The following is a 22,918-nucleotide window of genomic DNA, read 5'->3' as shown; positions in this document are numbered from 1 at the left end:
CAGAGAGAGGTATACTAACATCTTGCTGGGGTCCTGGCCCTTTTGGGTCTCTCCAGGTTCTCCTTTTCCTCCTTCCATGATTCCTGAGCTGTAGAATCCACAGCCTGTCCTTCACTGTGGCATCCACCTTGGGCCACAGTTGTGCTTCCTCCCTCGGCCCACTCAAGGTATTGACATTAGCCTTGAAACTGGCTCCTTTCCCTGCCTGTTCAGTACAGAAGCCAGGTGCAGCCAGGCATGGTCAGATGTGGCTTGCTCTGACCTCAGGGGCAATGCTGAGAGGCCTCAGGGGCTGGCAGCTCCAGAGTGTGGGGGACCCCGGGGGATGGGGGCACCAGCTCAGATCAGTCATGGAGGGACCTAGAAACACCCATCCATGGGCCTCTTGGGGTCTTGACCACAGGGTGTAGGTGTCTCAAGTCTGCTTTGGGGACTCTGCCCAGAAGACTCAGGGAGGGGCTGTCACAGTGCTCTGCAGCCCCAGGCCCCACCCTAGGACCCCCACCCAGCATCTGCCCAGCACCCAGCTGGTGGCTCCTTTGTGCACAGTTGAGTGGCTTATGAAGAACAGATGACAGGTGCTGGGTCTTCTGCCAGCACCTTCCTGCTGTGAGTTAGGCAAGGACCTGGATGGACACCCAGCCCCTCCCCACTGTCAGCTGCAGAGCTCTCACCTGTACTGTGGGGCTGTGGAGCCCAGACCCCTCCTCTAAGATATGGAAGCCCAGCACCCCCCCAGCACAGGCCCAGGGCCCATGGGAACCCCAAGGGCCATTGTGGGGGACGAGCCCCATGGGAACAACCATAGGGCACTTGCTTCACCTAGGAGGCCCCATGTGTTGGAAACAAGAGGGGTCAAGACAGGCTAGGAGGCACCTGTATGTCACCATATGATGCACCTTTAGTGCATTATATACCCTGACCCAACCTAGAGCAGCTGGCTCCTTCTGTGTTGATCCCTTGGCTGTCACCCACCGTGAACACCTGTGAGGTTTATGGGGAAGACATATAGGTTCAAGGATCTGCATGTGGGTTTCAGGATATAAGTCCCTCCCTCAATGGGCCTCAGGAGTCCCCTTATTTCGCCCAGTGCAAAGTTGATGGGTTGATTGATTTTCAGTAACTCCTTCCTTTGAACTTGTTTTCTTGCCACCCGCCCCACCCCCTGCAGAAAGCACCAGAGCCCTTCCTGATCCAGTGAGGCCATGGGCAAGGCTCTGTCCTGAGTGGTGCCTCCTCTCCACCCTGTGGATCTGGGGCAGCTGCATTGGAAACATGAGGTTGCTCTGCTGCAGCTGGTGGGCGGTGGGCCAGGCTGATGGAGAGGGACAGTGACCTTGGACCCTGAGCTCCCAGTGCACCCACACAAGACCCTCCTATTCCAGGAAGTGTTGGCCCCCACTGCTCTATCCCCCCCACCCCCTGATCACAGCAGTTTTTTGTTCTTGGTGCTCAGCCAGCCAAGTATCAGATAACATCTTGCTTTTACTCTGGAAGAAGAGGCCACGCCCTTCAACTGCCCTCCACACCTGAGCACTCCATCCCTGGACACCGGGCAAGGGGAGACTGCCAGGTGACTGGGTTCACCGGTCTGTCTCGACCTGGCACAGCAGGTTCAGTACTTTTCCAATGCTTGCCTGATGCTGAGCCACTGGTGCCACTTTGGTCCCTGGTTAGGAAGGAGGCCAACAACCTCCATGCAAAATGAGAGGGCATCAGGGGCACCAGCTTGCTGGCTCTTTTGGACACCTTGACACCCACTCAGCCTCCTCAGAGCCTCCATAGGACCCTCTTTGCCCGCAGGTGTAAGGGGGTGACCCAATCTTGTCACTGGCAACCCCATAAATGTCTCAGTGCATCTCCTGATCAGCAGCACACCCACAGATGCCTCCCATAGCAGCAGAAGTAGCTCTGAGACCAGCATCCTTTTAGCCTTTGCTAGTGGCTAGGACCCTACAGCAGTTAGGCAGTGGCTACCTCAGTGGTGTGGGACTTGAGGGCAAGTGGACCCTGCTGCTCATTTCTCGTTTCCCCCTCCTCTCTGGTGCTCCCCTACCCCAGTTGGCCTTCTCTCCCCTCCCTTGTTTTGGTGCAGACCTTAAACAGTGAGACCCAGAGGGTCCTCAGTACCCAATAGCTTCCCTTCGAGGCCTCAACACACCTTTCCTGAGCTGTGCCCTACTGGGTAGTACAGCCTTCCCCTTCAGGTGCCACCTTGGCCAGCCTCTGCCTGGAGACCTTATCAGGACCAATTAAACTGGGCACCACCCCGAGGAGCTGACAGCCTGTGAGCAGCATCCGGGGAAAACCCAGAGCCCTGACCCCAGGCACCTGGTGGGTGTGCGGTGGCTTCCTGAGGAGCTGTCTGGAGCTGATCTCAAAACCTGAATGTCATCCACATTGGACCCAGCAACTCTCAGCATGAACAAAAGGAGGGTTTCACCTGGCCTTGGCAGAGGCCTCGTGCCTACCGTTCCTCCCCTGTGTGTCCAGGGAGCAGGCTGCGATGTGTGCAAAGATCAACACATGGGCGATGTTCAAAAATGCCAAGAGAAGGTGGCAGCCCAGGGCACGGCCTCCCTCCGTCCACCTGGCAAGTATTGATGTCAGCCTTGAAACTGGCATGGTAGTGAGGATGGGACTGGCCTTCTGGGAAGTGCATCTCCTTGCCAGTGACCAGCATAGGTTTGAAGGTGTCTGCAGCAGCTGTACCTGGCCTGCCAGGGCAGGACTGGCCACTGTCACTTGAGTTCAGGGAAGGGAGTGGCAGTCCTGCATCTTGACCAGTGTCGATTCCTGGTGGGTACACATGTTGGGCCCAACACAAGACTTGCCTTGAACACAGAAGGCCCCCAGGCTGGCCTAAAAGCACTGCCCCCATCCCAGGCTTGGAGAGTGCTAATGTTCAGGCAGGTTGACCATGGAAGGGGTGTTCCAGGGTGGGGGTGACAATGTGGGGGACTGGGATTTTCCTGACTGTCACCAAACCCAGGGAAGTGCCAAGTTGTCACCCAGTGCCATAAGGCTGAGCTTCAAGGACAGTCAGGAAGGAGTAATGGCTGAGGCTCGGTGGGTGCCAGGCTGCCCTGAAGAGAAGCTGCTTATTACCCTCCCTGTCAGTGACTCCTGGAGGTTGGGGGTGGTCACATGGGACCACATATCCAGAGCCAGGTGGTCTAAGGAGCCTGGTGGTCAGAACTGATACCACTTCCAGGATTGCAATCTGAGGATCCATGTGTGACCAGCTCTGGGAGTTTTCTCATCTCACCAGATGACTCCCAGCTGCACTGGGGCTAAGTGGGTGTCACTAGAGACATGGGTGACCCCCACCCAGCAATGCATCCACCTGGGCCCAGGACAGGAATTTAGTTTCAACAGCTCAATCAACTGTGACATTTTCTTCAGGTTGTCCCTAAAGCCTGAAGGACCTTATGACCGTGAGGGAGGGTCTGAGGAAAGCTGGGTGCAGAGTAGACTTGGGCTAGGAAGGTTCAGCCATATCCCAGTAGCCCCAGGACCTAGCTGCAGGTAGCCTCAGGGACCAGGCCGAGGTGGATCTGCCAGACATCCTGTGCTGAGGCCCCACTTTGCTGCCCATGGTGTGGGCTCATTGAAAGGACCTGAGGGAGGTCAAGTGGACGGCACCACCCAGGAAGGTCAGCCACCAGTTTTTCCCAACCAGACTCTGCTGTAAGCACCAGGTCTCAGTTTAAGAAAATCTTCTGTGGCCCACAGTGGTCCCTGGGGTCACATGGTGGCTGTCCCAAGTTCTTCACATCTTAACAGAGGTACGTGGCTGCACCATGGGCCTATGAGTGCAATAGATGCCACCTCAGGTCAGGATTCAGAGCTGCAGCTCTTACAGAGCTCTTACAGAGCATGCAGGGTGGGCCTGGGCCAGCAGGCGTGTGCTATTTGCTTTCCTGGAGTTTTGTGCATTACCGGTGGAATGCCATGATCAGGGACCAACTCTCCTCTGCAGAGGTGAGATGAAGAGAAAGAAATATGTCTCTCAGATGAGGGACATGGCCATAGCATGGGAGGCAGCTGTGGCCACGCCCTCTCTGAACATCCTGGAGCTGGGACTTCTTGCCACAGGCTAAGATTAGACAGATCTGAGAATGCACAGGTCTGCCTCTAACCTGGGATGAATGCCAGCCATTGAGGAGTTGTGAGGTTTTGGCTCCCCAGGGGTCTCTGCAGGGGCTGTAGCACCCCCACTTGAGCAAGGCCTTACACCATGAGCCCATTCCCTGCCCTGCCCTGTCCGTTGGGATCATGGTGTACATTGGGCTATTCTTCCTGTCTTGGCTCCTGTGTGGGCTGGAGGCTATGTCCCTCAGAGGTTGTGAGGGTTCCTGGAGCATCAGGAAATGAGGGTCAGGATTTCTGAAGAGCATCAGGATGCCTTCAGGGATGTCCACAGTGATAGCTTTAGCTTTGGAAGACATGGAATCATGGGAGATCTCTGCAATGAGATTTTTGCAGCCCCTACCCCACCATTCTGACCCAGCTGGTCCAGGGTGAGTCATGTTATAATCACTTATAACACACATTCCCAGGGCATTTGGGCTCCAGGACCCAGTTTAAGAAATGCTGGTTCACAGGGTATGGCCTCTTCTCCAGAGATGTGGTCAGGATGTCGCAAGTAGTGGGCAGGATCAGCAGGTGGCCAGGTTGTGGGGAGCAGTGGTCAGGATTTCAGCCAAGAAGAAGAGGGCAGCCTGTGCCCTTCCACTGCCCTCTGTGCCATATCGCAGTGGGATCTTGAGAAGTGTCCTGGGATGTCATCCAGTGGTTGCCCGGATGAAAGGCAGGTAGCCTGGGGAAAGACCAAGTTGGTGGGGCAGAGGGGGAGCTGCCTGATCACTATGTTAGAAGCAGGCAGTTTGTTTGGGGTATAAACTTGGAATAACCCCGTCTTTCCTTTCTTTTATGGGATACCTGGGACCCCTTAAGGGTCTTGCTCTCTGTCATATCATGCACAAAGGGAAACTGAGGACCACAACCATCAGTAAGCGCTCCCCCTGCCCTCTTGACACAGTTCAGGGCACAACAACAAGGCTGAGGAGCTGACAGTGGTCAGAGAGGATTTGGGGTGCACTGAGGGGTTTGCTGGAGCAACCTTGGAGACTCCTGGGAGAGGAGAGCATAGTCAGACAGCACCCCTCACCACTTCTCTGAACCTCTGGGCCCTTCAGGAGAAAGGTTCCTGGAAGCAAAAGAGCCTGCAGGTGGCATATGGGGCCACAGTGGGGCTAGGACAGCTGCCTGCTTCTGGGATCATTGAGGAGGTGAGTGATACAGAAACAGGAACTGTTCCAGGACATCAGAAAGACATCAGGGAAGTGCCCAGACCTTTCCTGGAGCTGCGAGGCTGAGAGCCACCTGGACTTCAGGTGTCCATGCGATGTGCTCAAAAGGCCACAGGGGTGAGGGAGGAGAAGGACTGGGGCATTGGCTGAAGGATCCCCTCACTGTTGGGCTCCACAAACATTGCCTCTGCTCTGTCTGTAGTCTGTTCACACATACTGTGGAGGTGACATGGAGGTGACAGAGATGGAAGAAATGAGGCCCCAAAGGCTTCAGGGAGACAGAGGCCGCCCTGTACCTCTTGTCAGCTCCCTGTTCATCCTCAGCTCATGAAATGCCCGTCCCTAAACAAGTCTCACTGGGCACAGCATCTGCAGGGCAGAACACTTCTGCCCCCAGGCCCTTCCGCTGCATCCACACAATGTTGCCCAGTGTAGCATGTGCCAAATGCTCTTTGGGCCAGGAGCAGTGTTCTATCCCAGGCTGCCGGAAAAGGTCGTGTAGAAGTGCTGAGGGGGAAGGAGACCAAGGAGGGAAGTCCAACAAGACACAGTGTTGTAAAAGCTGGGGGCCTGCTTGGGCCTCAGCTCGTCCTCAATGGAGGGGCAGTAGAAGCAGGTGAAGCAGGAGGAGGGCAGGCCCAAGGGCTGAATTGGCATTTGTACCTGATGGAACAGCGCCAGGCCAGGGTGGGAGAGCTTGGGTGTGAGGTGGCCCTGCATCCTTTGGCTTTCCAAGGTTCATTTGTTGGAAGCCACTTGCTTCCGCTGTCCTCAGGGCTGCTCTGCTGCTTGCATCAGACAGGGCCAAGGTGTCCCCTGCCCAGGCGCCCTGAGCCCTTCTCTACTGGCAGGGGACAGGGGCCATAGGCTAGATGCTTCAGGCACCTGGCCCAGAGCGAGGGTGAATTCTCTGCCACTGCCCCAGCCTGCGAGTGCCACTAGACAGGAGCTGTTGGGTGGGCTCTGCTTTGATGGCCAGATCTGTGCAATTGACTCAGGTAGGCAAGTCACACATCTGCCCAGGAGCTCTGAAGCTCTTTTTGTGGTGGGAAATCAAACTATCTTTTCACAGCCATTGACTGCTCTTTTCCAGTCCCTGTGTACAGATGTGCCCAGAAAAATCAGAGGAACATGTCCTCATCCCTTCTTCCTGAGATCCTTCCGACAGCTCGGTTCTGTAGGGTGTGCGTGTGCGAGTGGTTAGTGTGTGCCTGTGCCTCCTTGTTATTGTGAGCCTGCCTGTAGTGCAAGGTCAGAACTTTGCCACACAGTGTCCTGGCCCATCCCCCGGGTCCCTCACTTGGTCGGTCCCTCCCTAGACCCCAGTTGCCCATCTCAGCTCCCCCAAGGCCCTGCTGCTCTTTGATCATTAAGGGCTGGCTCCAAGGTGGCAAGCCTGGACAACTCCAAGTGGATGTCCAGCCTGCCCCTGCCAGTGTGGACTACACCTCGGGTACCCATGGGGTTCTGGAGTGTACTGCATCCCAGGCCACCCAGGTGCAGGTCCTATCTTTCTCCTGCCAGGGCTTGGACTTGGGGCTGGGGCAACACTGCTGGTCAGTGGCAGAGTGAAGATGTAACTGGGGTACTGTCTGTATTACAGCAGAAGTGGACCTGATGCTTCTCTGCAAGCGCTGTGCATACAGGGCAGGGAGAAGAGAGGGGCTCCGTAACAGTTCCCTGAAGCTTTGCACCACTGCTGACAGGGTTGTGTTCCTGGGAATGGGTGGGAGACGTCATGCAAAGGACTGAGATTCCAAAGGGCTTCCCAGAGGTGGTGGCCAGGGGAACAGCTTGAGAGCACAGAGGGAGGAAGGTGGGGAGGGAGAGCAGCCAGGGATATCAGAGGTACCAGGGAGGCCTCAGGCAGTCCACAGAGCTTTGCTGCCCAGCATGCAGCCACTAGACATTTAGATTTGACTTAATTTAAAAAAATAGAATTAAAAGCTGCCTCCTCAGGGCTCTAGACACTTTTTGAGCTCCCTATAGCCACGCGTGGCCCATGGCTGCAGTGCTGTATGGTAAAGAATGAATGACACTTGCATCACAGAGAGAAGGTTGACCAGCCAGCTGCTGAGGCCACCAAGCGCTTGCCTCCATGCCAGGCTGACCCCAGGGACTGAAGCCAGCTCTGCCCACCTAGCATATGAGTGTGGTCAATGCCAGCATTTACCACCAAAATAATTCTGCCTTCCACAACAGAGTTAATGCCATGGCTAGGTTAGGGTTAGGGCTGGCACTGAGCACCGTGTCTGGGCTCAGACACTGCACACGTGAAGCTCCAAAAAACTCACAGGGTGGAAACCTCACTTCCGTCCATATCATTTCCAGTTAAAAGTGACGACAGTCTAGGAGAACTGTGTTCTGGGAACGGGCTTTCCTGGGAGCCAGGGCTTCCGGGTTGAATACAAGGGCTTGGTGTTCAGCCTCAAGGGCTCCCACAGAAGCTGCCACCACAGAGCCAAGGGCTGCAACCAGTGGACTGATGAGCCTGCTGTGACCTGTAGTGCTTTTTTAAAAAAAAAATGAAATTTTAAATTAATTCCAAATCCAGGAGATTCCTTTGCCCAAGAGAAGTCTCATGCTGCTGCCACCAGTGCCCCAGGCCCTATGTGCCATCTCCTCCACTCTCTTGTCTGAGAAAATACACACTGATGGCCAGGACCCCCAGCCCAGCTGGTTAGAGGAAATGTACTTTGTCCACAGTACGCTGTCTGCACTACATTGCATGGAGACCTGGTGCAAGGCCATGGACATTCCCAGCCACAGTCCTCTCCAGCAAGTACTCATAGGTCGTGTGGAATGGTTAGTTCCTGGTGTGTCACCTCCTCCACTGGTTCCTAGAAAGGCTGATGAAGAAATCCATTATTGGGGCCAGTGATGTTCAGGGAACCATTAAGGACAGCTGTCATTGCTTCCCAAGAACAGCTGGGGAGGGGCCCAGCTAAAGTCTGGCCATCGCCTGCAGCCTGGACTGGATCCTCCCTGACCAGAAGCCACAGCTCACCACAATGGGTCTCCACCGGGCCTAGCTGTGTCGGGCAGCAACCTCAGCCAGCACTGGGGTTGGGAGCCAAGAGAGGCCTGGCTGAGCTCACCTGCACATCTGGAAGGAAGAACCCAGACCAGGGAAACTGAAGGATGGGCACATGACTGGGGCAGGGTGTGGGTCTCACTGCTGGGAGCATCCAAGCCTACCCAGAATGACAGTGCCAACTTGTGAAGGAAGTGGGACTGGAGCAGGTTGAGACCCAGGCCATGTTTTCCAGCACCCAAGAAGGCGGCCAGCACAGATCCTAAGCTGGAGTTCCCCAGCAGGATTGGCCTGAGACGTGTTTCCTGGACTATTGGTGGAGGCAGAGACACAGTGGACCCAGATTTCGTGACAACAACGTTGCTGCTCTCTGATGGGATTTTGAGCAACAATAGGTTAACATTTCCAAATTCTTAAAGTCAAACACTTGAAAGAGCCCTATGACTTTTCCCTGTCTCCCCACCGAGTTTGTTGAACACCCCAGAACCTGAGACACTGGGGATATTCAAAGTCTACAGAGCAATGGTGGCCTTCAAAGCAGGCCTGTGTGTGGTGACTTGATCAGGGAGAGTTTCAGTGCAGTTTACAGATGGAAACTTTCCTGCCCCTGTAGGGAGCACAGACGGCCTCACCTGTAGCAGGCTGAGTGCAGCCTGCACTGTGAGCAGCTCCAGAGAGGCAGCCTAGAGGGTGGCATGACCGGCACCCTGGACAGGGGACACAGACCTGTGTCTGGGCCTGGTTCTCCTGGTTAGAATCTGCTGTCCTCCTTGGATGCCAGCTGGTGGATTCCCTGATTGTCCTCCCTAAGCAGCCCTGGGAAGCCTGGGTCTCAACCACCCTCACCCTGTTCACTCCAGCCAGGCCCCTGGGCTTCTGAGAGGAAGGGCCCAGGCAGTGCAGGACCAGGAAGCCCAGTGTGCAGCTCCCCAGCCCTGAGCTCCTGCCAAGCCCCAAGACTGCTGTGCATGGGGTGAACAAGAGTGGGAAGTGGAATCCCAGACAGCACTGATGCCTCTAGCTGTGCCCACAAAGGAAGGATCTGCCCCTGTGACTCAGACCAGGGTTATGATTGCACGCGCGCACGTGCGCGCACACACACACACACACACACACACACACACTGAGCAAGCACCAGCCTTACTGAGTGACCAAACAGACAGACCAGTGGGACCCTCCAGAGGAGCTCTGGGCTGTCTGGGCTCTATCACTAGCACTACAGGTCCCTGCCCCTCTATGGCCCCATCATCTCCATCTATAAAGTGGGAGAGTTGTAAACCTGAGTTTCCTCTGTCACAGATATACCCTCCATGAGCAGCAAGGACCCAAGGGAGCCAGGTCTCTCATGGTAGCTACCCTCTAGCTCTTCCCTTGGCAGGGCACCCACCTGCCCATAACTCAGGGACACTGCACCTGGCTGCCTACTATGGCCAGGCAGGCCTTCAACAGGACAGTTGGCCACTTGGTGCTAAGAAGCCAGGCTCAAAGTCAGAATGGATAGGCACTGGGCATGACATCTCATATCCTATCTGGCTGTTCCCTGAACTTAAGGGGAGAGACCCAGCACAATCTGTCCCTTGTCCAAGGCCACCCAAGCAGCAGTAAAGTCCGGAAACCAACCTCCAGCATGCCAGCAGGGAAGCCAGGGCTCCAGGGAGGAGCTGCTGGCCAGCATCCACTGCAGGTGAGGGGCCAGGACCCTGCCAGAGCAGCTGGTGGCCCAGCTTTGGGATATCACAGGTGGTGCCTTACTGCTCCAGTATTTCTGTCTGCACACCAGCCAGGGAGGGCAGCAGGAATGATGTGGCTCCTCTTTGCTGGCACTGGGGAAAGTTTTGTGAAGGATTTTCCTTTGGAACTGAGGCTGGGAAATGGCTGCATTTAAGGCTTTAAACCAAGACTTCTCAGGACTGCAGGTCAGTATGACATGCTGGGCAGAAAGTGGGCTCCACAGTCTGTGTAGGGCTGAGACCATGGGTCAGACACGCTGGCTACAGGCCTTTACAATGGGAATGTGCAAGGGGACTCCCAGGGGCCCTGTTTCCCAAACTTTAACTTCTCTGATTGAGGACCCCTGAGTGCTGGGACGTCCAGGCTGGACATTCCTTGAGACACACACGTGGACTTTTCCAAGAGAACTGCAAGCAAGAATGGAGGGCCCAAAGATAAGAACAGGAAACAGGAGGGCATTACAGCTCAACTTGGAAGCTGGACGGGGCAGTGGAGAAATTGAAACCCAGGCCCCAGTGCCATATGCCCCTGTGGACAGAAAACCACAAAGGGGACCTATGAAGGCTGCCCAGCCTCCCTTTTAGAGGTAACAGTGATCCAGGAGGGCACATCTTCAGGCAGACTGTCCCCCAACCTCAACCCAAGCCCACGCCCTGGAGAGGTGTGTGTCTGGTCCAATTCAGGGCCATCTCTCTGCAGCGGGGCCGCTCAGAGGCATTGCTTAAACAAGAAGCCATTTGGCAGGAGGTGGGCTCCCAGGGGAGCTGGTTTGGGGAGTACCAACCTCATGGTGCAATGCTCCTGTCTACCCGGGGGCAAGCGTTCCATCTGTCCACAGCTGCTCCTGAGTTACTAACCAGGGTTGGGAGGAGGTGCCCAGCCTCCCAGGCAGAATTTCCACCTGCAGCCCAGGCTGCAGAGGGTAGTGAAGCAGGTAGCAGCTAGGCAACGGTGAGGTCTAAGCACTCATTACCCTTAAGTATACGTATTTAATGGTAAGTTTGCATCATTTAATTTTCAACAGTGACTCTGTGACAACGGGTTAGCAAAATCATCAGACATTTAAATCAGCTCTGGAAAACTGACATAGTGTGTCCAGCATACAGCTAGGGGTTTTATCAGTGACAAACCCTTTCTGTTCTCCCCATTTTCTCCAGGCAAACCAGGGAGCAGGAGACGCCCCCCGACTTTTTTTATTTCTCTGACTACGAGCGGCACAATGCGGAGATTGCTGCCTTCCACCTGGACAGGTGAGCCCCCTCCTCCACAGAGAAGCCACCTCCACCTGCACAAGGGAGCCCCCTCCTCTGAGAGCCAGGCACCCATCAAGCATAATTACACAGGTCTGCTAGTGCCCGAGAAGGCACAGGCCTGGCCTCTGGGGTCCACAGTGTATTGTCACTGTCATTTCCTCGTGGCGATCTCTGCAGTCTGTGTTCAGAACACCCTACTAGAATTGGTTCTTTTAACTCTCATGATGCCTGGGGGGGGGGGGGGGCAGACCTTCACATCCCAATTCCACAGACCAGAAAACTGAGGCCCTGAGAGAAATACATGCCCAGAGATGGGCCCTTCCACTGTGGCTCATCACCTAGGCAGGTGCCTCCTGTGTGCCCAGCAAGGAGCATCCAGAGGAATGGTAGGTTTGGGGTCTCAGAGAACACAGGAAAAAGAAAAGCAGGAAAGAAGAGAGGAAGAAGTATTAGTGCCGTGAATTTTAATATGGCTAATCACAGGGTGGGACTTCTCTGAGGGAAAAAAAATCTACTTGAAGAAAGTGGTGCCCACAGCAAAACGAGTTGAGGCCTGGTCCCTGCTTCCTGAGGGGCAGCTCTGACCTGCAGGATGCAGCTCATTTTCAGGTTCCACCTGGCTACAGAGAGGTGGGGGCTACGCACAGGAGCCCCATGGGATGGTCAGTGTCTACCCTCGAGGGGCAGCCCACAGTCTGACACTGGGGTCAGGTTCAGGGATCTGGAGGTCAGAGAGCACCCATCAGGCAGCAGCAGAAAGAAACTTCTGCGTCTGGAGCCTCCTGGCTGCTCTGCAGGGCCTTAGGTGGACAGTAGTGTCATCCCCACCACCATCCCCAACCCCCGCAGCTGGCTGAATGCAGAGTCTGGGCCCCACCCCACACCCACAGACCAGGATCTGCATTTTAACAGAATCGGGTGATCCATGTATGATCACAAACCTTGTGTGGTGACTGCAGAAATCTCCAGAAGTTAGATTTCCAACCATTGCATTTTCCCAGAACAGCCCAACCTGAGAGAAAGCCTTTCTATGGAAAGAACCATGGGGGCTCCCAAGCCATGAGGTTGCTCTCTAGAAAACATGGACCCCAGTCGACGTGCTTATAAGACAGGGAAGCAGAGCCCAGGATATGCCTGCCTGTGGGAGGTGGTGCATGCTGCCACACATAGCCAGCCTGACCCTGGGTCCCAGGTATGCAACCTGTTCCTCCACGCCCGGCCACTTCTGCAGAGGACACCTATGCAGCTATCACAAGTCCTGTGTCAGCAGGAAACACTTGCATCCGGCATCTCCATTTAATTAAGCAAGTGGCAGTGCGTGCCGTGGAGCTCAGAAAGAGTTCCATTAAGAGTGGTTCATGTAATTTAATTTAGTTTTAAATTTAGCCCTAGAATGAGGGCATGTTTTAGTTATCCAGGTGCCTGGCAGGGCTGAGGCAAATGCACAAGGACTCATCCTTCCAGGGTGTGTTCAGCCTGTTGCTGATGGTGCCAGGCAGAGCCACAGCCCAAAGCCAGATTTGAGCGAGGGCCAGGAGAGGCCTGGTTCATCAGCCTCTGCCTGGGCTGCCAGGAATGCACCACAGAGAGTGAAGACTTTTTTTCTCCGTCCTTCTCTTGCCAGGATCCTGGACTTCCGCAGAGTCCCTCCTGTGGCCGGCAGGATGGTCAACATGACCAAAGAAATTCGGGATGTCACTCGAGACAAGAAGCTGTGGAGGACTTTCTTTGTCTCTCCAGGTAGCTATGCCCGGCCCATCATGGGGCTCCCAACAGGTGGCGCCCTTGGTAGCCTCTAGAGAGGGGTCATGCAAAGGCCACTCCTCTAGGCAGCTTTTACTTGGAGAGGGCTGGGTGCCCCTAGCCCCTAGTCCATCTATTGATCCATCCACAAGGCTCCAGAAACCAGAGTTGGGGGTCTTCCTCACTCACGTGCCCTGTGCTAGGCAGGAGGGTTATTTTTACCTCTGTTCACTGTTGGGTTTAGAAGGCAAAGGAGCTCCCTCTCGGATATGCTTAGTCTCTCCTAGTGGCCTTGTCCTCCCTCCTCCCAGACACTCTCCAGCAACATCCACACCTGGAGACAGGCCAGCAGCCCCTTCCCTCAAGGAAGCAACTAGTGGGAGCAGCAGCTCCCCATATCTGTGCCCCTGGAGGTGTCACAGGTGCTGGACTCTTGGGTGCATCACAGAGATCCTCAGCTCATAGAAGCCCTGACACTTTGCTTGTGAACCCCAAGTGTGCACTGATCACACCCACTCACTCCTGAGCCCTGTTGCTCTAGACCTGGTGACTGGGGCTCCGCTGACCTCACTGTCTGAGCTCTTCCTTGCACCGGGCCCCTGCTGAGCTGCTTCCTACCAATTCTTCTGTGCCTGCTGAGCCCTGGGGAGCCCTCCCGCTTCCGCTCCATTCTTGAAGGTGCCCAGTGGTTCCAGCGATGCCAGCAAAGTGGAATGAAGTGGTGGGTGTGTGAACTAGGCCGGCTGGAGACGCTCACACCGCAGGAGGGCCCCAGCCACATGCCCAGCTCCGTAATTTCGTGCACATAAATCCAATTAAGGGCTCGATTAGCTGTGTCCTAAGACTTGCTGGCACATAAATGCCCGACCCCGAAAGCTCGTTTCCTGATCTGTCTCAGATCAATGTGCGTGGCTGGGACCGACTCCTAACTGCATTGGTGAGCTTGTCAGAAGCGAGGCCGGGAATCCATATCCATACGTTAGCTGAGCTTGTTCTTGTCCTCCAGCACACATCTGCACGCTCATCTGGTCTCCTCCTCTCAGAGCCTCCTAATGAGAGAAAAATAGGACAGAAATCCCCAAAGGGCAGAGAAGAAGGCTCCCCACTCCCCCGGCCCTCTACCGGCCCCTCCTGACAGAATCAAAGGACCCAATGAGAGCCTGTGTGTTGGCAGGGTCTTTGGGGTGGGTTGTGCTTAAGCCGCCCCAGAGATGGGAGGGTGTCACTCACAGGCAGCTCTCTGTACATGGTGCTGTAAGAAGGGGCCTTCTCTTAGGATTTCCTACAGGGACCTAAGCTCTGGAGTCCCAGCCCCCTTCAGCCTCAGAGCGTGGCAGTTGACCCTGAGGTTGGCTATGATGTTACTCCTCCATCAAGACACCAACACCACCACTGCCAGCCCCACCTCCTGCCCTACGGCCCACGGGGACACCACCCTGTGGTCCAGGCATGCACACCCTACAGAGACACCACACAGCCCTCTGGCCATGCACACCTGGGAGCTTTGCTACTGGGCAGATACCAGCAGCACTCAGACCTGTGAGTCTTCTTCATTGTTTGTTTTTTTTTTCTTTATTTTGACTTTTGCAGTGACATTTTTCAAAGGTTCAAAATATTAAGAGAATAACACCCCCCAGGCTTCGGTGCCCACCACCAGGTGAGCAGTTACCAACATTCTTAGACCCAATGCCCTGCATTTCAGCAAGACCTCCTCCTAGGCTCTCAGTTCAGGACAAAGGATGACACAGGTCCAGGGGTAGAGAGGGAGGGGTCCAACTCCCCAGCACCTGATAAGCTGAGAATGGTCCTGGACTGAGGACACAGGTAGATAATGTCATGAGTCCTGCTGCCCAGGGGGTGCAGGCTCAGCCTCAGGGATGTGGGCAGAGGACAGCCCAGCACCCCACAGCACCGGACCCCAGCTGACAGTGCTAACAGCACTCCCATGGAGGGCTGCTCCTCCTGGTGGCATGGGCAGGTGGGACAAGTCCACTACATGGGGCAGGACTATGCTTTCTAGCTGTCACCCAGCAGTGCTGGGCCATCTTTGGGTGAGCAGGCAAGGAAGGTCTAGGTGACAGGCACAGCAGATAAAGGGCTAAGAGCAGTGCAGCTCCTCCCCAGCTCCAAAGACAGGCCTATGGGGTAGGTTGTCCTTGTCCTGCTTTTAGTTTTATTGAGGTGTGTTGGCCTATGGTGGTAGGTACAGAGCATTTAGCCAGCTAAGCTTGGAGGCACTCACTGAACGCCAATGCTGTGGCGCCCTCTACCATCAGCACAGGACCTCACGTCCTCGCCCGTCCAGGCCCCCTGAGCTGCCTTGCATGTCCCTGGGGCAGCCACCCCCTGTGGTATGAAGCACCTGGAGGCTCAGTTCATATCTTTTGCTTCTGTTCCATCACCATTCTGACTCCAAGGTTCACCCAGTTATTTGCATCTCTGGAGATTGTTCCATCTGTGTGGAGGACTGTGCCTTGGGGAGATGTGTACATTCTGCTGGTCCATTCACCTGTCCACAGGCATCAGATGGACCTGCTTAAGTAACTTGCTCAAGACCAAGCAGAGAAGCTGGGGTTTGAGGATATAGGAAAGGGGAAGCAAGAGGTTTCCATGCTGGGCATGATTTCCCTGCTGATGGGTGGCAGGTGGGTGCAACAACCCAAATGGCTCCAAAGGACAAAGCCACCGAAGCTGCTAAAGCCACCCACTCCAAAATTTTCAGTACCAATGGATTTAGGTCATTATCTAAGAGAGAGGGACTGTGGATTTTTGTTTGTTTGTTTGTTTTTTTTAAAAAAAAAAAAAGGCTGAGCCACTTCTTAGCCTAAACAGATAAATCAAGATCTTACCACGTTCCTCTTTGGTTAGTGTTTGGTCCCCCTCCTGGCCCTCAGCAGGGAACTATCCATTCTGAGTCCCAGGAGCTCCCCACAGAGGCTGCTGGTAACACTGCTGAAATCCCGCCTTTAAAGGCCTCGCCAGGGCTGACGGGGACCAGGGACTCCACAGTAGACATCTGCCCTGGCTTTTTATTGGCTTTCAATGACATTTTCTGCCAGCTGCAGATTCACCCAGGATACTCCAGAAGCTCCCTGATGGCCCCAGGCCCCAGTGGCTCATTGCACCTGGACAATACGCTCTCGAACTCTGCGCCACTTCAGAGTGCAGCCCCCCGGGATCCCACCCACTCCCTCACCATGTGCTGCTCTCAGCGTGATTCTGCCCAGAGCCTTTGGGAACGTGTGGCTTCCTCTGGAGCAGCGGGGTCTGGGAGCCAGCCTTGACCTCATTTTAGAAAACAAAATCTGCTCAGAGTCATCAGCATCACTTCTGCTTTGCTTGCACTTCCCGACCCACCCGATGCCAAAATTGTCATCGCTGCTTCACTAGGAGCCAAGTCAATGGGAGACTTCAGTCTCCCGGGGCAGAGGAGGACTGCCTCTGGGTTTGGTCAAGAAAGAGAAGACCCCAGGTGGCCAGGAGGACAGCCAGGACAAGAGAGGCACAATAGTGGCCCTCAAGTCCCAGGGTCACTGCAGGAAGGAAGCAGGCTACAGCCCTCAGTGAGCCCAGGCATGGTGGGGTCTGTGGAAGTCGCATTCAGAGAGGGCAGTTAAGTGCCTGATACCACACAGCTGTGGGCAGGGCCAGGTCAGAGCCCAAGACTCTAAAGCTCCGTATGCTCAAGGAACATGTTCCCTGGCCTTTTCTGTAAATTTCTGCAAGGTGGATGCTTCTATGTGGCCTCCCCCATGCAGGATACAGGTCATGGGCAGCTCTCAAAGCCCCCAACTCCTTGGGGCTTCGCACAGCATAGAGATTTTACCCAGGATTAAATTGGCCCTTTTTCTTCCAGACTGGCCTGAGTTTGCCCAGATGGTCATCAAGACTGTCCACACAGTCCCATTCAAATACACACTGAGGAAGAATGGGGCTTCCAACATGGGTCTTCTGCCAGCAGCCAGAGGGTCATCCTTGTGATAGGCATGTCCACTGTCCTGTGCAATGTTGTGGTCTTCATTCCAGGATGGGTGGTCATGTCACCTCCTGCATGGTGACCCACATCCTCCTGAATCAACCTCCATCCCTCAGACAGGCCCATCCTGGACCTTGCACATGCAGGCCAGGACTTTCTGGGTTCATGAGGAGGGCTGTGTGCTCCCGGTCAGGACCAGGCCCTGGGAGCCCATGTCCACTGCACACTATTGGAGGGGCCCTAGTCTTCCCCTAGCTCTCTGTCTACTAGAGCTACTAAGTGAAAATTATGCCCACTTACCCCTCAACATGGGGCAGTCCTCTCTGCTGCATGGTCACCTTCTCTGGACTTCACATAGCTGCCTTATATGATCTTTCTCCCAGGCTGTGGGCACAGCTCGACCCTCACACGCAGGTGAAGAGCTGAGCAGAGATGTGTGCTGCTTCACCCAGGTCATGCAACTGGAAGGAACCCTGACTTTCAGAGCCCAACCCCACCCTAGATGCCCTTTAGAGCTGGTGAGGAGGGATCCTTGCCCTCTTAAGGTGATACTGTCTAGAACTGGCTTAGGAGGACGTAGCTGTCCGCATGGTCAACTTTCATGGCACCCCGAAAATGGATTGACTTGTGTCAGCAGCCAGAGCTGTGCAGCTAGCTGATCCCCCACGATGGACCTGTGGTAATTATCCAACTTTGTGCTGTGGTGGAGGCCAGGAAGGGGAGAGGCAGGGGGCAGCTCATGGGGAGACCAGCAGCTGGGACATCCTGTGTTCCTAGGGCTGCAGCTGTGCCAGCACCCTCCCCTCTCTCCATCCGCTCCCCTCTGACCCTCACTGGCCACTCTCCTGACCCTATGAGTGGGAAGGAACAGGGAGCAAGGCAGGGCCCCTCCTGCTCCACCAGAGGCTTCCTCCCTGTCTCCACAACCTGATGCCTTTGCAGGTTTCTCCACCAAACAAGTCAGAGCATGAAAACACAGATTCACCCAGTAAACAAATACAAGCATAGAGTAGACCATCCATAGGCTATGATCAGCATGCGGCCATCCCAGTGCTCCCAGTAGGAATACCACAAACCACGACAGCAAAGAGCTTGAAGTTTTTAAACTTTTAATTGAGGTATAATTCACATGCCATAAAACTCACCATTTCGAGGTGCATGATTCAGTGGTTTTAGTACATTCACTATATTGTGCAAATCCAGAATTTTTTCCCCCACCCTAGAAAGACCCCAGAGCCTGCCCCAGCACTTGAGATGCCCCTGAGCCCATGCGTGTGGCCTCCCCTGCCTGGCTTCTCTCACTGGGCAAGATGTTGTCGTGGCTCGTCTGCAGTGCAGGCTCTCAGCACTCTGTTCCCTTCCAAGGATGGATGATACTTGGTTGTGTGAAAATCCTATGTCTTGTTTAGCCGTTGGTCAGCTGGTGGCTTTGGGGCTGGGTTCCTGCTGTGAGCAGCGCTGCTGTGAGCACATTCAAGCAAAGGGTGGGAATATATTTAATCTTTCTTAGGTAGATGCCTGCAGGTGGGGCCGCTGGGTCACATGCTAGCTCCTGTTTAACAAGCACCTGTGCACATCACTGCCCCCAGCAGGGCCCTGTGGTTCCAGTGTTCCACATCCTCGCCAACCCTTGCAATGATCAAGACCATTCTCATTGGTGTGAGGTGCTTTCTCCTTGTGGATTGGATTTGCGTTTCTCTGATGACCACTGAGGAGCATCTTTTCATGAGCTCATTGGCCACTTGTATATCATCTGTGGAAAAAGATCCATTCAAGTTCTTTGCCCATGTATTAATTGGATTTTTTTAATTATTGAATCATACAAGTCCTTGACATACGCTAAGCACTACATCCCCATGAGCTTTGTGATTTGCAAAGATTCTCCCATTTTTGTGGGTTCTCTCTTTCTTCATGGTACAAATCATTCTGGGGACTACTGAACAGAGACTCTGGAGTTTCCATGGACTGCAGCCCCTGGATTCTGGGGCGAGGAGAAGCCAGACTCCAGGGCTGCGGGGCCTAGGAGCCCACTGCAGGGTTGACTCATGGCCTGGGGCTGGAGGTGATCACTGAGGCCAAGTGAGCTTGGGGGTGAGTCCTGTCCTTAAGAGCTCCAGGCAGAGCCCTGAAAGGCCAGGGGTGGCATGTGGGGACAGCTGTAGGTGATGGGGTCTGTCTCTCCCACCAGCCAACAACATCTGCTTCTACGGGGAGTGCTCCTACTACTGCTCCACAGAGCACGCACTGTGTGGGAGGCCAGACCAGATAGAGGGCTCCCTGGCAGCCTTCCTGCCCGACCTGTCCCTGGCCAAGAGGAAGACCTGGCGCAACCCCTGGCGACGCTCCTACCACAAGCGCAAGAAAGCAGAGTGAGTGCGGGGCTGGGCCCCGGGGACCTGGGATGACTTTGTCCACTCTGCAACTAGGACACCAGGCCTGGGAGGGCTTGGGGTTCTCATGACCATGGGACAGGAGGGGGGACAGGGCCAGCCATGAATCCAACCCTGAGTAGCATGTATGATGCACAGTGGGCTAGGTGATTAGGAAGGGCCCTGACCTGAGATTTAGAAGCCCCCAAGGCACTGGCCTTACCGCTGGGTCCTTCAAAACATGACTTAGTATTTTTGCTTGGCCCTTGCTTCCAATTCCTCTTGTTCCTTGTGCAGAAGAAACATGTCCTACTCTCTCAGCCAAGGTATCCTGATAAGTGCAATGTCCAGGCACTGTTTCTGAAACAGTGAATCTCCAAAACTATGGTACCCAGAGTTTGATAGTAGCTTCAAGCCTGGCAGGGGCCTCTACCTGGAGCATGATCCCCTCCCAGCCCCATAATCCTATTAATGCAACCTCATAGCCCACAGCCAAGGCATGGTCTCTCTGTAAACACTTGGCCCACATCCTAGGCCCTCTTTGTCCAGAGTGGCCCCACTGGCTTGTGCTGTTCTGAGCCCTGCAGCCCCCAGAATTTTCCCTCGGCCTCCCTATCCATGAAGGACTTCCCCTCACACTGGCTCTCCTGCAGGTGGGAAGTTGACCCCGACTACTGTGAGGAGGTGAAACAGACTCCGCCCTACGACAGCGGCCACCGCATCCTGGACATCATGGATATGACCATCTTTGATTTCCTCATGGGTATGTCCCGTGGGTTGTGCTGTCCACTGGGGATGTGGGGCCCAGGTCCACCTGTGCCAACCCAGAGCTCCCAGTGGACCGGCCTGGCACCATACTAGTTACGGTTCTGCGGGGTTGTGGCCCTGGAGGCCGTACTTGGGGTGGACAGGAGGTGCCTCTCTCAGCAGGCTGGAGGCCTCTGAGCACCTGTGCTTATCCCTGCAGGGAATATGGACCGCCACCACTACGAGACTTTCGAGAAGTTCGGAAATGAGACATTCATCATCCACCTGGACAACGGAAGAGGGTGGGTCCCCTCATGTCTAAGAGCCCAACAGGCTGGCCACCTCTGCCCTGTGGGTGGCGTAGCCCAGAGCAGGAAGAAGCAGGCCTTGGTGAACAGGGGTGTCCCAAGACCCATCCCTGTGTGAAATACAGGCCTCCATTCCGAGGCAACAGGGTCCCCGTCACAGGGAGGGATGGCAGTTGGCCTTGACAGGTGCTGGGTTTATGACAGTAACCCTGGGAGGTGTGTCCCATTGTCCCCTTCTGTTGCCCCAGGAATATAGGCCCAGACAGGCTCTATCTGGGAGAGAGTGGCCCCCAGTTAGCAAGGCAGGAGGATATCCATTCCAAAAAGGCTGTGCAACCCACTAAGGACCTGATGGTTGTGCTTTCTCATGGCAGGTTTGGGAAATACGCGCACGACGAGCTTTCCATCCTGGTACCTCTACAGCAGTGCTGCAGGTAGGTCCCAGGCCGCCCCTGGAGGCGCAGGCCCAGATCTCCCCACTTCCCTGCATGACACAGGAGACAGGCGTCCATACCTGGTGGCAGCCCATAGCCATACCATGGCCATCAGCTCTCTGCCTACCCATCCACAACCCCAAGCTCCAGGGACCCCCACAAGGACCTATGCTGGCTCTTGTCACCCCAGCCCTGTGAAGCTGCCAAGCCCCAGAGCAGACACTAGCTTAGAACCAAGGACCCTGCACCCCAGCAGCAGCTACCAGACCGTCCCCCTGCCCCTCCCACAGTTGGAGACACGGGCTTACGGGGCAAAGTGGTTTGTGCTTCTCTCAGAAGACATCTCAGGATCCACCCACCCAGGTCCAGGCCAGTTGGGTGAGCTTGCCTGTGTCTGCCCTAGGGCCCAGGGTGCCCGCCCACATCCCTGCAAGGTGGGGCCCCGTCCACATGCAGGTGAGAGGCAGGGCCAGTGAGGTACCCATCTCGGATCTGTCTGTCTCTCCCTCTGCCTCTCTCTGCCTCTCTCCATCTCTCTCTCTGCCTTTGTCTCTCTCGGTCTCCATCTCTCACACTCTCTCAGCTTTCATCTCTCCCTCCAGGTCTCTTTCAGCCTCTCTTCCCCCGACCCCTCCCCTGGGGCCACCTGCCCCACCCCCAGCCCATGCTCACAGCCCCCTCTCCACAGGATCAGGAAGTCCACCTACCTGCGCCTGCAGCTGCTGGCTAAGGACGAGTACAAGCTGAGCCTGTTGATGGCTGAGTCTCTGCAGAGGGACAGGGTGGCACCCGTCCTGTTCCGGCTACACCTGGAGGCTCTGGACCGGCGGCTGCGCATCGTGCTGCAGGCCGTGCGTGATTGTGTGGAGAGAGACGGGCTACGCGGCGTGGTGGAGGACGACCTGGACCCTGGGCACAGAACCTCCACTGAGAGGTAGTGACCTGCACTACCCGCACTGCCCACCCAGGAGCATGGCTGCACACGCCACATCATGATTCCGTGAAGTCGTGGACAGGACAGGGTTGTCCCTGCAGTGACCTGCCGCCCAGTGGCACAGCCTCCTGAGGGGCTCCGACAGGACACTTCCATGCTTCTCCAAGACCCAGGACAGGCAGGATGTGCTGCCTGTGGCTGCAGTAGAGGCCTCCGGTCCTTTTTGTGGGAGAGGAAGCCTATTTCACTGTTTTATATTTACATAAGGTGCAATGTACCATGGGAGGGACGTCCACACAGGCCATGGTCACCTCCAGCCCTGCCCGAGGGCTCTCTCCTGGTCCTGTGTGGCGCCTGCACTCTGCACCTTCTCTTTCTGCTCTTGCCTCTCACGCCTCCGCATTTGGAGGCTGGAGAGACCCTTTGGGGATGAAGGGGGTTCCCGGTGGATGTCAGGGCCTGCGTGTGGACAGATGGACACCCGAGTGTGAATGACCAGTTATTCCAGTATCCAGCAGTGGCCCTGCCCCTCCCCGTTGCAGCAGGCACCACGGCTTTGCTCTGGACAGTTGGTATGAACGTCACACGGGTCCTCAGGGGCCACAGCAGCAGGCCGACCTCCCCGGCATCTTTGTGGAGTAGTTTGCGATGTGGTAAAAGTGCAATAAAGATACGGCAAGCGTGTGTTTTCGGCCTCACTGGGGCCAGGCCCTCACACCCTGGTGCTCAGCTGCCCGCCCGTCAGTCCTCCCAGAAAGTAAGGCCTGGAGCCAGACATGACCAAGGCCCAGCGTACCCGATGCCCATGTGGCCCAAAGCCCACAGCCTGCTGCCGGGGAGCCGCCTGCCAAGCCCCGGGATAAACAGGCCGGGCGAGGCCTGCACTCCCGAAAGCAGGGGTGGGCACGAGGAGAGGGCAGGGCAGCTGCAGAGCCCTCTGAGGACTGGGTGGACACCACTGAGGCCACAAGAGGCCCAGAGGGCCACACCCTGTCAGGCAGACACAACGTGTGTCCAGCAGGAACCACTCCAAAACAGGGGCAGCTGAGAGATGCCAGCCTCTTCCTACCACTG

General features: G+C 55.6%; 1 protein-coding gene across 1 annotated transcript in view; it reads left to right on the top strand.

The window, feature by feature from the left end:
* Positions 1-22,528, top strand: part of Fam20c (FAM20C golgi associated secretory pathway kinase) — a 52,720-nt gene extending 30,192 nt beyond the window's left edge. Inside the window, exons 4-10 of the mRNA XM_046421006.2 lie at positions 11,238-11,330; positions 12,958-13,073; positions 19,241-19,421; positions 20,075-20,184; positions 20,389-20,470; positions 20,851-20,910; positions 21,599-22,528. Coding sequence (XP_046276962.1) covers positions 11,238-11,330; positions 12,958-13,073; positions 19,241-19,421; positions 20,075-20,184; positions 20,389-20,470; positions 20,851-20,910; positions 21,599-21,848 — 892 coding nt within the window. The 3' untranslated portion in view covers positions 21,849-22,528. The remainder of the gene's footprint in view (positions 1-11,237; positions 11,331-12,957; positions 13,074-19,240; positions 19,422-20,074; positions 20,185-20,388; positions 20,471-20,850; positions 20,911-21,598) is intronic.
* Positions 22,529-22,918: the final 390 nt, after the last annotated feature.

This window comes from Marmota monax, unplaced genomic scaffold, assembly GCF_021218885.2.
Source record: "Marmota monax isolate L192 unplaced genomic scaffold, Marmota_monax_Labrador192_F-V1.1 WCK01_AAM20220418_F8-fsc00266, whole genome shotgun sequence".
Classification (NCBI taxonomy): domain Eukaryota; kingdom Metazoa; phylum Chordata; class Mammalia; order Rodentia; family Sciuridae; genus Marmota; species Marmota monax.
Note: the sequence above shows the minus strand (reverse complement) of the source record. Positions and strands in the feature narration are given on the sequence as shown.